General features: G+C 42.2%; 1 protein-coding gene across 1 annotated transcript in view; it reads right to left on the reverse strand.

Moving 5' to 3' along the window:
- Positions 1-5,070: 5,070 nt before the first annotated feature.
- The window catches only part of kctd16b (potassium channel tetramerization domain containing 16b), a 39,958-nt gene continuing 29,953 nt past the window's right edge, over positions 5,071-15,075 (reverse strand). Inside the window, exon 2 of the mRNA XM_023838317.2 lies at positions 5,071-5,625. Coding sequence (XP_023694085.1) covers positions 5,174-5,625 — 452 coding nt within the window. The 3' untranslated portion in view covers positions 5,071-5,173. The remainder of the gene's footprint in view (positions 5,626-15,075) is intronic.

Genomic DNA, 15,075 nt, shown 5'->3' on the forward strand with positions numbered 1-15,075 from the left:
GCTCTCATAGTCTGAGATGGTTTCACTGCTATACACTGTTAAAGAAATTCAAGAGAAGTTGTAGGAATACCAGGATATACGCTGCGTTACATTTATTTTGCAGATCGGAAGTCGGACCTGGGAATGACGTCACACCCGAGTTAACCGCATTCCGGCACAAGAAGTCGGAAAGCCATTTAGCAATACCAGGGACTTGATTTAAGGTGTCCCAGTTTAAATGGCCTTTATCTTCATTCACTTACATTTTGCCCAGACTACCTTAAATCCCACAAGTTATCCCGCTAAGCAAGAAATCTTGCTTTTTGAGACAGGCCCCAGTTCTAGCCAGGTTCATTATTAGCCATTGTTAGCAATACCAATTGGTAACAACACGTTATGCAGTTTTTTGCACATAAAAACAATGTAGCAACAAGTCAACAGATAGCGGTTGGACCGTACTGTGTGAATGACCGATTTAATGAAACAATAAATAATAGAGCATAAGTAATACTAACATAGAACTATAGCTTTCACTTCTGTTGAAAAAAGGTGCAGCCATCTTGCATTGTGAGGTAGGGGTTGCAGAGGTCCCTCGACTTTCCGAGTCGGAGCTCCAACTTCCCAGGGTGTTGCAGTTGAAATTTCTGACTAGGAACATAAAAATTCCCATTTCCAAGCTCCAAGGGAATGCAGCAATAGTGCAGTACCTTCCATGGCCTCTCCAATCACCAGTGGCCTGTACTACGAAGCGGGATTACTGGCTTATCGGGGTAACTTGTTGGATTTAAGGTAGCCTGGGCAAAATGTAAGTGAACGAATATGAAGTCCATTTAAACTGTGGTACCTTAAATCCGACAAGATACTCCGATAAGCCAGTAACCCCGCTTCGTAGTACAGGCCACTGGTCTCAACAAAGTGCAAAATAGATTTTCGCCGTCTTCATCCCTGAATGAGCTGGAGGCTTTACTTCTTGGAGAATCTTCCACATGGTCCAGGATCTCGTTATGTATTAATGCATTACTAGAGTGTTTCTCAACCCAGTCCTCAAGGCCACCCAGACAGTCCACATTTTTGCTCCCTCCCAGCCCATGACACGCCTCTCCCAGGTTTTCGGTGTTCTTGATTGGCTGACTGGTTCCGGTTGCGCTGGGGAACTGAGAAGGAGCGAAAACATGGACTATCTGGGATCTCCAAGGACTGGGTTGAGCAACGCATTAATTAATAACATGTTTGAATAACACATAAGCATCTTGATTTTGCTCAGTTCCTAATAACACTAATGACAGAAAGAGATTTTGTTTAAATAAACACTTTTATTTTTCATCTGCAATCGTACATTCCGATATTTTTATGTGTATACGTAAAGACCTCCTACTGCACAGAGACATTCTTTCCAATGAGAGTACACGTCTTTACAGAACCAGACGAAATTCATACTTTGTGTATATGAGTTTTTGTGAATGAACTTTTAATGTCATTTTCATTCCCTCTAAATAATCCATTTTACAGAGGTGTGTCCCTCCCCCTTCATATTCCTATAAGTACAAGAGAGTGATCTGGTGCTTTTGCAAAGTTGAACATACATATTTATGGCTCAAATGTAACATGGTCTCCATTTTCATATGGAAATACTGTATAGTTGGAGCAGGCTATGTACAACCTTTGTGGGAGAGAAGAAAACAGTAAATATAATGTATAACACTGGACATCAAGTATTGCGTACGTTTAAAATTTGAAAGTGACCCAGTATGATTTTGATGAAGAAAACTTTAGCTAGCATGAAGTGGATCTGGTAACTTCTGTAACGTAACACTTTATTCCATCCATTGATGAAATCAACACTAAAAGAGTTAAATCATTACTGCTATATTAATTAGAAGAGTTTTTTTCAACCTACTTGGGAATTCAAATCATTTACTGTCAGCAACAGACAAGGTGAAGTTATTTGCATATGATAAAAATACAAACGTAATGCATAATAAAACAAATAGCTACTGTGTTCCAGTAATGCGGATCGCAACCAGTATCGCAACCGGAGCACAGAAATACAAGGAAAAATAAACTTTTGGTATTTCTGATTTTAAATTTGTTTCTTTTTTTATACTTTCATTCGGCATTCTACATAAAAACTTGATTTATGTTAAAATACATTGCTGTCTGACATATGACGTAAAAACACGTTTAATATATGTCATGTTGTTGTTTTTTCGCAGCCATTTACCCTGCTTTTGCCAAAACTGCCACTTTTCCCATATGATATATTTAGCTCCTTATTTCCTAAAGCATAATATGTGGCATATGAATTTCACGATTTGCTGTTTACCGCTACCGGAATCACAGATGGGAAATAAAGAGATTGAAGTTGCCGGCATATGCTACATGTAAACATGTGCTACGCGTATAGATTGATGATGCGGAAAAGTCGACGCGCTGTTTCCACCCCGAATGTGAACTACTACGTTTTACAGTGCAAGCAGGAAGTAAGGTATGACAGCAGAGTATGTACAAAATCAGTGACGTCTCATCCTGCTTTAATCGTTTTTCCTTGTTCTCCATCAAATGGGGGAACAGTGTAAGCAACATTCAGTTCATTCGTTTCATTTAGTTATTATTCCACCGGTGCCACTTACAATATTCTTTCTCTTAGTGCTGGCAGGAATGCAGTACTAAGAAGTTACCAGGAGGAAAAAAGAGATGAGAAGATGAATGAGACTATTCGGTAATGTCAAAGAGATGTGGAGAACGCTAGAAAATAATTTGTTTGCGGGCCTGTAGCTCGTGGGAGTTTTACTTACGCGAAAAATGTTCTGAGGGCAGAAGGAAAAATGATTGGTTCAGAGAGAACCAATCAGATTGTAGATGAGGTGGGTCCAAGCAACTGGAGGAGGCGGGAGCAGCCAATCAGATGTCTTGGCCCTGCCTCCTCTAGTTGATTCAACCCACCTCCTCTACAATTTGATTGGTTATTTTTGTAAACTAATCATTTTGCATGCTGCCCTACGAACAATTTTGTGTAAGTAAAACTACCAAGAGCTTGTCGATGCGCACATAGTTACTGAAGCGCTTGACTTCAATGATTTTAATTTATTCAGCAGGCGCTTTTGTCCAAAGGGACGTACAAGTGAGGATCAAAGAGCAGGGTCAGGCAGTGTCCCTAGAGGAGCTAAGGGTAAGGGCCTTGCTCAAGGGCCAAAGGTGATATGCTTACTCTCCCAGCAGTGGGATTAGAATCCACAACCCTCTGGGCAAGTCCAGAGATCCCGAACCTGCTGAGCTACACACTGCCTCTGAAAAATTATTTAATAAAAAAATAAATCCAATATCGTTATCCATTTTCGGTATGTTTTTGGTTTATATTTGCAGAAATTCGAATCAAACTGCCATATGGCATGTGCCTTTCTAACAGCTAAAACACATCACGTAGCTTTAAGATAACAAAACACTGCTGTGGTAGTATGTCATTTTAAAAGAAAAACTGCTTTTAAAAACCAGTATCCATCTTCAGAGCAGAATATCTGCCTAGGAAGTGATATAGCAGTGACTGTAAACATAGCTAATATTTTTAGAATTTAGAAGGTCAGGGAAAAAAAAAAACATTGATCCTATAAGATGCTGATTTCATTTTGACCACTTTTATGTGAATATTTATGGAGTTAAAAGAGTGCCAAAAGATTCTGTGTTTATAAGTTACAAACCATACCGACAAAAGTTGTGCTTAATTGTATGACATATTATGATCTTGAATGACAAATATGTATTGTTTTTGTCCGTGTGCTTTTCCGGCACAAGTATTCTTGTTACAAAACCTGTTTTACAAAACTGGAATGACGGTAAACCAAATGATAGCTAGTACGAAGAAAATTGTCATTTTATTTATGGAGAGGATTTCTACTTTTAAAGGTCACATTCCTAATGTTCCCCAAACTTTAGTGGGATGAAATACTGCTGTAGAAAAAAAATTATATATATATATACATACACACACACACACACACACACAGACGTTCCTAGCAGTCATCATGGACACTTTTCAAAATCTAGGCAAACTGAACTGTATTACTTTCTCAGAAATACATTCTTGTTGGTTTTTTGTTCTTGCAAAAGGCTTCGTCATTAGCTTGCCAAAAGTCAGAGATATAACCATCGAAATACAAGAAAAGAGAACTTCGTAAATAAAACTGTGAGTAGAGAAGCACTGGTGTAAGATATAAAACCGCAGAATCGCGAGGCTGAAACACTTCCAAAACATTTTGCTTTCGCTGTCACCTGAAATAATTTGGCATTACTTGCAAAAAAGTTCTGTGAAAATTACACTACGGGAGTTTGAAAAAAGTTCTTCAAATCTTTTGTACTGATAAAGCAGGTTTTGTTCTCGTTAGAAGTCACGCATATTAAAATGGGTACAAACCTTTTAATATAAATATTGTGCCATATGCCTATGAATTTAATTAATTTAGATTACATTACATCTGTGAAATCTTTGGCACTCGTTTCATTCCATAAATAGGCACCTATACCGTTGTTTTATAACTTTGTTACGCATGCTTCATATTATATTATAAAACATTATAAAATAGGTTTTGTAACCATAATAAGCAGCTCACATCAGTGCATACTTTGTCATACAGACACAAAATGCGCCTTAATGAATATGGATTGTAAATTACAAACACGAAGTCTTCTGGCACTTATATAACTTCATAAACAGCTATCTATACCGTATGACTATAAATGTGGCAGTATTTAAATAAGGAGGCAAACAGGCAATATGAATTTCGCAGTAGAAACCAGTACCAAACAAAATGACTTTGTCAACACACATACATATACTGTGGCTTTTACTCATACTCAAAATTACACGATAATACCGACCTCAGGAACTGTACTTTGATCTTGAATCCTATACCCTGTGAGTGTCATTTCAAGATGAACAAAATGTAGTTTTTTCGAATTGAACATTCGATAATCCCCATTTAACATACACCTTAAATGAAGGGAATGTGAGTCAGTAACATACATACGCATGGTTAAATCTGCAAGTGTTTTCCCACTTTCTGTTCTAAGCATTTCCACTTCCTGTTTTAAGCGTCTCCGCTTCCTGTTCTAAGCATTTCCACTTCCTGTCTGAGGCGTTTCCACTTCCTGTTTCTCCTGTCTGTCTGTCAGCATCCAGCAGGGGCGCCGTGGACACACCTCAGAGGCGGTACTTCCGCAGCAGGTCCGACTGCCACATGGTCTTCCGCTCGGGGAAGCGCTCCGGGATCTTGATCTTGTGGAAGTCCTGGATGCATTTCTCCAGCTCCTGCTCGACGGTCAGACGCTCCTTGGCCGGCCTCCTGCGGCTGCCATTGGCCTCACGGGAGCTGGAGGTGAGGGTGCGAAGCAGATCACTCTTCCGGCAGCGTTCGGACTGCTGGGTAGGTGGGCCTTGCCCCCTCTTAGTGGGCCTATCCAAGGTCTGTATGTGAGATTGACGACTCACTGGCCCACACACCACCGTGCCCTGGGGCGAGCTGGCTTCTGATTGGCTCCCAGAGCTGGAACTGGAGAGGTCATTGTCGGAGGTGCCGCTTTCCCCCTCACCGTCCTCCTTGTGGTCCTTACAGCAGCAGTCGTAGTTAGATGAAGACCACCTAGAAGGTCCCCCTAGGGCAGAATTTAAACACAAAGACCACCAAAAAAAAAAAAAACAGTCAATAGCTGCATGATGTGACGAAATCAATTATTACCTACAGGAGAAACAAAGCATTGGGAATTCACAGGCCCTTGCTCCGAGCAGGTAATTAAATGTGTGAAATGTCAAATAATTTGATTTACTGCCCAATTTGCATTTCAATATCCAGTGCGGCGAGTTTGAAACAAAGCTAGGCATCAAGGACCAACTGTTTTAGAAGTGCCTGAGTGTTTCTCGAAGGCTGAAGAAAGTAAATTCAAAACTTAAAAGTGTATTTATCTTTCAGAATCAGTCCTTAAATGAAATGTCTTGCCTTTATATTTTTAAAAGACTGACGCTGAAAAATAATCTTGCTGAAAAATAAAACTTCAGAACAGCCACCACTCAAACCCAACAGGTATGAAATTGGCACTTATTAAATACATATTTTCAAAATGATTCCACCTTCTGTGCATGGCCCTGCAGAACATTCTAATACTACTAGTTACTAATAGTACTACTTTACTAAGAGCGATACACATACAAGCTACATTACTGTTAACATTTAACTTTATTTTTATGCTTTACTATGAAATTCATTTCACGGAATATGGTATTCGGTATTTTTTTTAGCAGTTGTTAGAAGCTTTTCTAGCCCCTGGTTTTGTAAAGCAAATTCTTGGAGTACAACCTCTATCGCGCGGCATGGGGTTCGTCAAAACGCCATCCGGTGACGCCGTGCGGCACTCAGCGGCTCCACGTGGATTCCGCGTCTTTCGTAACGGAGGTGGCTCCACCGATGCAGCCAGCTGAAGCTGAACGCCGTAAACCACCGTAAGCTGCTAATTTATCAAACCAAATCCTAACTATCACTGACCTTTAGCTCGCTCTGCATCAAGGCAGGACTTCAGGCCATCGATTGTCCCTGTATAAGTGTACTTCTAGCAAATATATCCAGAAAGGTCCTCTGCTAACACCCACACCTTCTGAATAGGCTGTTATTTCGTAAAGAATCATTTGTCTATCATTACTCCTGGAGACAGGATTGACGTACAGTCCCCTGGTTAAGAACGTCCGGCTTACGGACGACTCGTATTTACGAACGCACTGCCATAAAGCCTATTATATAAAAAAAAAAATACAATTGTTCGTAATAACGAACACACGCACTACTTAGTGATGCTCGTGAAAATGTGTGGCTACGGCAGTTTGCTGGCTTGACGTACAGTACAGTACCACGTGTCGCGTTATTATTGCTGTTTAATAATAATAATAATAATAATAATATTTATTATTATTATGTACTGTATTATTCTTTTTTCGACTTAACTACAAATTCGACTTAAAGACAGACTTAGGGAACAGAACTTGTTTGTAATCTGGGTCCGGCTGTATAAACGTCACCGTGTTGGGTCTTTGTGTTTGAATACAGCCTTCGGTGCGGAATTGATGGAGCTTGAAGGTCTTCCTTGTGTCTGCACAGGTGTCCTCTGTGTGGTCTGGCTTCCGCTCACAGTCTAAGTAATGTGCGGCTTAAAGGGCGGCTGTTTCTGAAATGTGTGACTGCGTGTGCTTTACGACGGGGCAGCATCGCGTCCTGAGTGCCACCAGGCTTGTCCCCTTGCGCTACAGGTTCTCCGCAACCATGTGCAGGTTCAAAGGTTATGCATCATGGATGGAAGCCTTACAACGTTAGCTAAAATGTTTCAGGTTATTTTACTCTAATTATCGAATCTTTATAAATATATATTAAGAAGTTTTTTGGGAGGGGGAATGAATAAGTAAACAAACAATCCAGCAAACAAACAATTAACCAGATTCATTTATATATAATTGAACAACAGATGTACTGTTTGACTAGCAGATATAAATGGAACCTGTTCAGTCCATTTCTGCTTAAATCTGCAGGTGTGTTTGTTTGTTTTTTTGGTGGAACACTGTCCTACCCTGACATTTTGATGCCAGCTAATTCATTCAGCATTCAGCTGGGGGTTGGTAGGTTGGGGGTTGTCAGGTTGCGGTGACAGATGGGTGGAAATTGTATGCAGTGTGTCGGCTGTGTGCCTAGGTTGTGTGTCGTAGACGATCTGGCAACTTCGGTAATGTCAGACAAACATACAAAGCTACTGGACCCGTTGACGACGATTATTCGTAATGAAGTTTGAGGGCCATGCAAATTATGGGAGTTTCCCAGAAGAGATTAAAAAGGAGAGGCGCCGGGAGGATGCCTTGGAACGTGTGGTCACAGATCATTGTCTGTTGGATCTGCACGCAGGCTACTGCTCTGCATGGTCTTTCTGAGTATCCGGGGCCACCAGGCCTGACAGGTCCCCAGGGAAGGAGGTGTCATCCAGGCATTTCGAAGTCCCCTGACTAGATGGGACAGGTCACCGAAAGGTTAAATGAGGCCGGCTGGGTTCTGGGGTGTGTGGCTGGGCACGCATCACAGAGGAGCTCCTGTTTAATGGCGGTCATCATGCCTCACAGTCAGGGCTCTGCGTTACTCCCACTGTTCCGGAATTCATCCCGCGCTAATTTCCATAATTCACTCTGTCTTAGCGAGAATGATTATGGCGTCTATTCATAAGAGCATGAAAGTGCTTTCAGGCTAACAGGATCCGAAGCAGCTTCCTCCTGAGCATTCCCATGTGCCCCCCCCCCCATCGCTTCACATCACCCCGCAGTCCATGCCTTCCTCTAACTTACTCATTGACCTCTGTGCATGTGGCGCACGTGTTTCCGTAAGTACTCATCCACTTCATCCCACTCCCCGGCAACAGGAATGTTGCCGACTTTATGTGGACCTAGAGGTGATTATTGCCGGATTGATCTCAGCCATGAAGCCGCACAATGTGCTTAGGACATTCTGAACAGGTTTTTTTTGTCTCAGCTTTGTACTCCTAGATTTTTCCAGGGGTGCAGGGGCTGCAATTGCACCCCCTACTGGTCAGATAGAAATACTACATGAACATATTAAGTCAGGGGTGGTTTTTCACTGAATTCCCTAATTACATTACTAAATAGAGGACTGATTGGCTGAAGAGTCCTCACACCTGGGTTTGAACAGCTGACCTATAGGTTATCCCAAACGCTTGCAATCAAACTGGCCCTTGACAGATAGGATTGTCAACCCCTCTATTAAGTTATGCCCCAAGTTCGAGGGTCACAGTAAAGGGGCAGCTGCCCAGGGAGCTGGGGCTTAAGGAACTTGCTTAAGGGCCCACAGACGTGACTGTTCTACCAAAGCCGGGGCTCGAACCAGCAACCTTCTGATCCCAGGCACAGAGCCTTAGCCCGCTAATGAAATTAAATTACAGTGTAAAGTTACATTTGAAAATGCGGCTTGTGTTAATCATATCAATGTGTAATAATAATTAACAGTAAATGTATTTACTGGTTTTTAATTCGTAGCTCAGTTTGCCATAGACTGTAATGAATGTCTAGTTTGGCTCTCTCACCCCCTGGTAGAAAAGCCCACAGTCGTCTATGACTCCCAGGCTGACTCACAGCTACAAAAAAACAAGAAAAGCTTCTCCCATCTCCGGGCCGACATTGTATCTCAGAAATGGAGCATTTATGCCGTAAGTAATCATAAATAAATTATTAAAATGATTTCCTTCTGTATTTTTTGCAGGCCTCCTGGCGAAACACCTAAGTCGGTATATAGCATATATCATTTTGCCTCTGAAGTCAGCAGACTGGCAAATCATTTGATGCATGTGTTGAATTTAAGACCTTATAACTTTGAATGACCTTTTCGAGCCCAACTAACTATTAGACAAATTACAAAGCTGAAAGTGGATGGATAAATAGCCAATATGTTTAATAAAACCCTGTTTTATATATTTTGGAAGTCTACCGGCGTTATTAACTCCCTGCGGCCACAAGCGCCCCAGCTAGCTAACTATATAGTTCTGCGGTAAGTTCTCGCAGTTCTTACTTTATGATCCTAATTGGCATTTTCAGCTCAAATATATTATTCATACAGTTTGGTGTAATAAAGCTCATGAAGGTAATATCTGAAGCTGACTTGCTCGAAATCTCCTTGGAATTCCGTATTCCCTGTGAAACATGGTGCGCGGGTCTGGCAGCACGATTTGCAGAGAATCCGTGAGCGAGAACAAGAGACTGAGAGGGATTAAAGTTCATCCCGGGGCAGGAATCACTTTTCAAAGGCACCAGTAATCCAGTGAGATACATATTGAGTATCCCCGTCCTGAATTTCCATTGTACAACAACAGGTGGTTGGCAGGTGGGTCAAGTGGACGAGGAAGAACATCTTCGGTAAAGTAGATTATATTAAAAATTCGGGTAAAATTCAATGGCCGATAATAACGAACGCACGCAACATTGCGCGGCATCAGCAGTTCATCGGTCGTATATAGTTACTTTTATTATTACTGTATAATCTTTATTATCATGTACTTTTTATAATTCCGACATACCTACAGATTCGACTTAAGCACAGGCCGTAGGGAATGGAACCTGTAAAATCACAACTTCCTGTTCTGTACTCGAGGATCTTGGAAAAAGAATTAGCAGCAGGTGTTGTGAGAGTAGGAGGGGGAAAAACGGGAATCTGCACTGAAATAAAACAAGGGTCACAAAGCTTTTGCTTAATGAACCAATTAGCTACCCAAAGACAGGGCAGTTTTCTCTAAACGAGGGCAACTGCTTGTTAGGCCTATCACCAGAGATATATATCATATATTGCTAAAATAATTCAGTTATAGCTTTCCATCAGATTATACAGCCCACGTATCACATCTCTGATGTCCCGCTATTGCCTAAAATTCAACAGAGCAACTTACCCAGTGAGACACGCTGGCATGATCATTTATATTAATCCTCTGCCCTCACCACATGCCTAACAGGGTTCGCTGCGCAGTGACTGCGGTCCCCCGCTTTGATTAGTTGCAATAAAGAATGCGATATAAAATACTGGCTTTGATTAGCCCTACCGTGCAAATGGGTATGAAACGCTGACAAACAGAGCTATAGCATTTCAGCTTTAAAACGCACGCCAACATTTTCAGCTTTCTGTGCCGAGGGCTAAACCACGCCTGCGATCTCATCTGTAATCTGCGCCGCTGACATTCAATGAGAGCTGTCACAGAGCCCCGGCAAAGGGCAGCTGATTTAACTTATCTAACAGAATGCACCTCTACCCATCAAAAAAAGCACTGACATTAAACCAGAACCGTGCGCACCGTATATTTTGATCCTGATCACGCTGACCTGGAAACGGACAAAACACACGGTGCAATTTAGATGTGCATTTATAATCGCTGCCATTTCAGCACTACCCCGTTAAATACTGTAATTGTGTAGCAAATTAAAACCACAGCAGGGCACGCGGTGACCCTCGGGGCAATACGACCCATGTCGCATCCATCTCAAGCAGCCTTTCGATCTAAGACAGTATTTGGACCGCTGATTATACGGGAAGTGAACGATGCTGCAAATATTTAGCGGATTTGGGACACTTACCACAGAAACATAGCTTCAATATATGAATATGCCCGTGTAGTTTTGTTTTAATTAATAATGATGAGAGAAGTGGGGAACTAGCTTCTCCCATTTCTGCCTTTTTGACAGCCATTATTTGATGTAAACAGTGAGCCAGAGTTTCAGTTAGGACCTGCATATCACAGTGATTTGATTTATGAATGTTGAAAGGATTCTGGGATACATGCCCAAACGTATATGGGCATCACTACTATTAAAAAGAGGAACTGGTAAGTTAAGCTACACCCACACATTGGCAACAGAATGGGTGGTTTTACAGACGAGGGTGACTTTCAGCTTGGTACCATCATAGCTAGTTTGCCAAATTTCTGCCCTACTAGCGCTGCCCCAAGTGAAGCGATCGTGGGAACGTCTGGGACCAGGTTCAGCTGCAAAGTGATCGGCCGCCCAGACTCACAGGACCTGGAACCCAACATCCATACCCAACCTGAAGGGCGCAGATCCCACCAGCATCTAATGGAAAGCCTTCCCAGAAGATCAGAGGCTATAACAGCAACAATGGACCGATTAACTTCATATTAATTACCCGTACTATTCCAGCTGGCGTCCACAATCTTATAGTGTAGCTAAAAGCACAGACTAACGAGCTAAGAACAGCCATAGTAAAATTCTGTGTCGTTTCAAAAATATGGAATTTCTGGAAGACACCCAGAGGAGTAACTGCTCATCAAAACACTATAAAAACACTGCAGGTTTCTACATTTTTTGCGCTAGTAAAGGTGGTAAATGGAAGTCACATTCAGATCCCCAAAGATTAATGAAATCAAGACAGAGAGCCAATTACACTTAAAATGATAGAACTGAAACAGTGGGTGCAGGTGGAGGTTAGTTCAAACTGAGCCCGTTGTCCCTGCTTTTAAAGGCGTCCTCAAAGTGATTTACAGATACACAGCGTGGTCGTGATAAGAGCGGCGAGGTGAAACTCTGGAATGTTAAATCCATTTCTGTAAAAAGTCTGACGGTCCGTCAGAGCCGCTCCTTTGAACTGACGCGGCTTGAAAAGCTGCCCCTGGAGTCTGTGTTTTTTGGGAGCTCCAACGTTTCTGGGGAGCGGCTGTGCTTCTAAAATCACAAGCTTTTCGCGCAGCACAAAACTGCGTTTACACAGTCGGTTCTGCCGCATCCACCTCGAGGTGGCAGATTCATACAAAGAGAGCTGATTGGTGGAATGACATATAAAACTAATTTATTGGTCCAAGACTAGTCTTTCTAGACATAAATATACGAGTCCTTTTGTAATCCTCAGCGCAGGATGGTGACAATGCATCCGAAAACTACGGAGACTCATTCTCAGCAGTTATGGCTCCCTTCAGTGCCGTAGAGGACGTTTCAGAAAATGTCGCATTTCCGGGAACCCACCTTATCGGCCAGGGAGGAAGTATGGGCAGCATGCGGCCGCATGTTTATGGGAGAACCCGGTTCTTGTGACGTCTCACGAGAGCTCTGGATGTCATACAGGTCAGAATGCTCTAGAAAACCGTCGTTTTACCTCACTGAAATCAATCAGTATCTCCCCTCTGTGTCGTGTCTTTGGTCTTTGGTTTTTCACATTACATTTACGTCTTCCGTTGACTGTTTGTTGTTCGTGTGTATACTATTGCCATAGATTTCATCATTTCCTTTTGCTTGGTGTGAGAGAGAGGCGAAAAGTCCCATAACACAACAAGAGAGGTTATTAAATAATGCAATAAAAATGCTTAGTTTTATTTAAGAGTTTCTTAATGAGAATAATACACAAGTTCTATGATGGATTCTCTTCCATTTCCATTATTTTCCCATTATTTCCAAATTTAAATGTACACTATTGTAATTGCATGTGTTAGTGATTGAAATTTTGAGTACTTGTCAAAAGGCAGTTTTACTCAACAGTCCAAGTTAAAAATTCAGAATGCAATAATTTGTATTCTTCAAATAAGTTCAGTCATCCCTCATTCATTGTTTATTTGTGAATTTTTTTGTTAATGACTGCCAGATCTTTTTTTTAATTTACAAATTGCGTATTGTTATAAAGCATAATAACAATAATAATTATCATCATCTTCATCATAATCATCATCATCATCTTGTACACTGGCTACACCGACATTGATAAAAATGAATGCTAATCTCTGGGCTGAAGACTAAATTCAATTTATTTTTATATAGCGCCTTTCACAACACAGTCACGCCAAGGTGCTTGACATGGGTGTTTGGTAATACATTACTACATCGTTTACACGGAATAATACACGGAACAGAGAACGGGGGAAGGCAGAAAGAAAGAATTAAAGAAGGAAAGCCAGATGACAACAGAGCAGTGGAGATGAATTTCCAAGAAGCATCTAACCCTTCAGGTCTTAAACCCCTAATTCAGGTCTCACCCAGTCAACTGAGTCAGCCTCACCCATTGCCATGTTTTTCAGTATAACCCCCCCCCATTTTTCCTGCAGTCTCTCTCTCTCCTCCTCTCTGTTTGTTTACAAAGTCCCCCTTGCGCAGTATCAATATTTTATTTTATTTCGCCACATGTGGTTTTCATATTGAGCTCCTGAATCTTAGTTTCATGGCATCTCGTAAGCCAACACGTCCCGCACCCTTATAAACGCACAGAGGCCTGTTTCCATTGCTCTCCCCAATGACACAGAAGGACAAGTAATATTTTCATAAAGATGGAGCCCCCTGCCAGAAAAACAGAAAACGCTATGTAGGACGATGTCGGCTGCGAATAGCGGGGCTGCCTCCTATGGATATGTACACTGCCCCCTGCTGTACGGGAGGATCATTGCATCACTTAATAATAATAGTGCTCCTGGCAGTAATCAGAAAGACAACTTAATGATGCTTGACAGGAAACAGCTGCTCCACCTTGCTGCCACCTAAACCTATGTCTCACCCCCCCATGCCTGCTTGACTGATAGCCCCCCACTGCCCCAGCTCTCTGCGTTTTTCTTCCTTGCTCACCGCCGCTGCTACACCGCGGTATCGCTAATGTGAAGTTCAGCTACCATTTTCCCAGTGTTTCCCAAGTTGCGACGCCTCAGAAGAAGACTGCCATCCTAAATAAGGACGGGTTTCTTTTCCTGTACGGCACCGTGAACTTTTCAGAAAGTCTGGGCTGCGCATCGTGGCTAAAATTAGTCCCCCCCCCGTCCATTTTAGCCCATCTTTTACCATCCTGCCTCAATGGAACTATGAAAAGCCTGGGCTCATATTTGCGGCGATCTGTGGCTTTGTTTTCCATCCCTTTGCCTGCAAACAGCACGAACGCGAAAGGTTACCGTTTCCCTGGATACTCCATGTGTTTTGAAACACTGCTTTGGCTCGGGGGGTATTCCATGAAGCGAGATTTCTCAGATAGCTGGGTTGACTTAAGCTAGAAGTCATGATTGTCCAATCGGAATGCTCCTTACATAAACTCTGATTGGATGATCATGACTGTCCAAAAGGAATGCCTCTTACATAAACTCTGATTGGACGACCATTACTTCTAGCCAGGGGCATCTGAGGGGCATGGATACCCTGACAGATTCGACGGGTAGGGGGGTAGGACTTTACATGGGCCCTTAAATACATAAAAATGTTTTATGTAAGTTGTGGGGGGAGGGGGGGTCAAGGTGACATTTTGTCAGGGGGCTATTATCCTGCTTCTAACTTAAGTTAACCCAGCTAACTGAGAAATCCTGCTTGGTAGAATACCCCCCCCCCCCACAACAATGTGAGGTTAACATCTGCTGTGCATATTGAGGGCCTTTGCCGCAGGGCGGGGCATGAACATCCAGTCAGTCATCAATCTGCCCCGACTCCACAGTCAGTGGTACAGGGATCATATCAGCATCGTCCTTCTCACACATTCATGCATCGTGGTTTCAGATTGTTTCACCGGAGGAGTATGAAAACATACAATAATCAAGGGGTAACAAGGTATCATGGGCAAT

Source organism: Paramormyrops kingsleyae, chromosome 24 (assembly GCF_048594095.1).
Source record: "Paramormyrops kingsleyae isolate MSU_618 chromosome 24, PKINGS_0.4, whole genome shotgun sequence".
Lineage (NCBI taxonomy): Eukaryota > Metazoa > Chordata > Actinopteri > Osteoglossiformes > Mormyridae > Paramormyrops > Paramormyrops kingsleyae.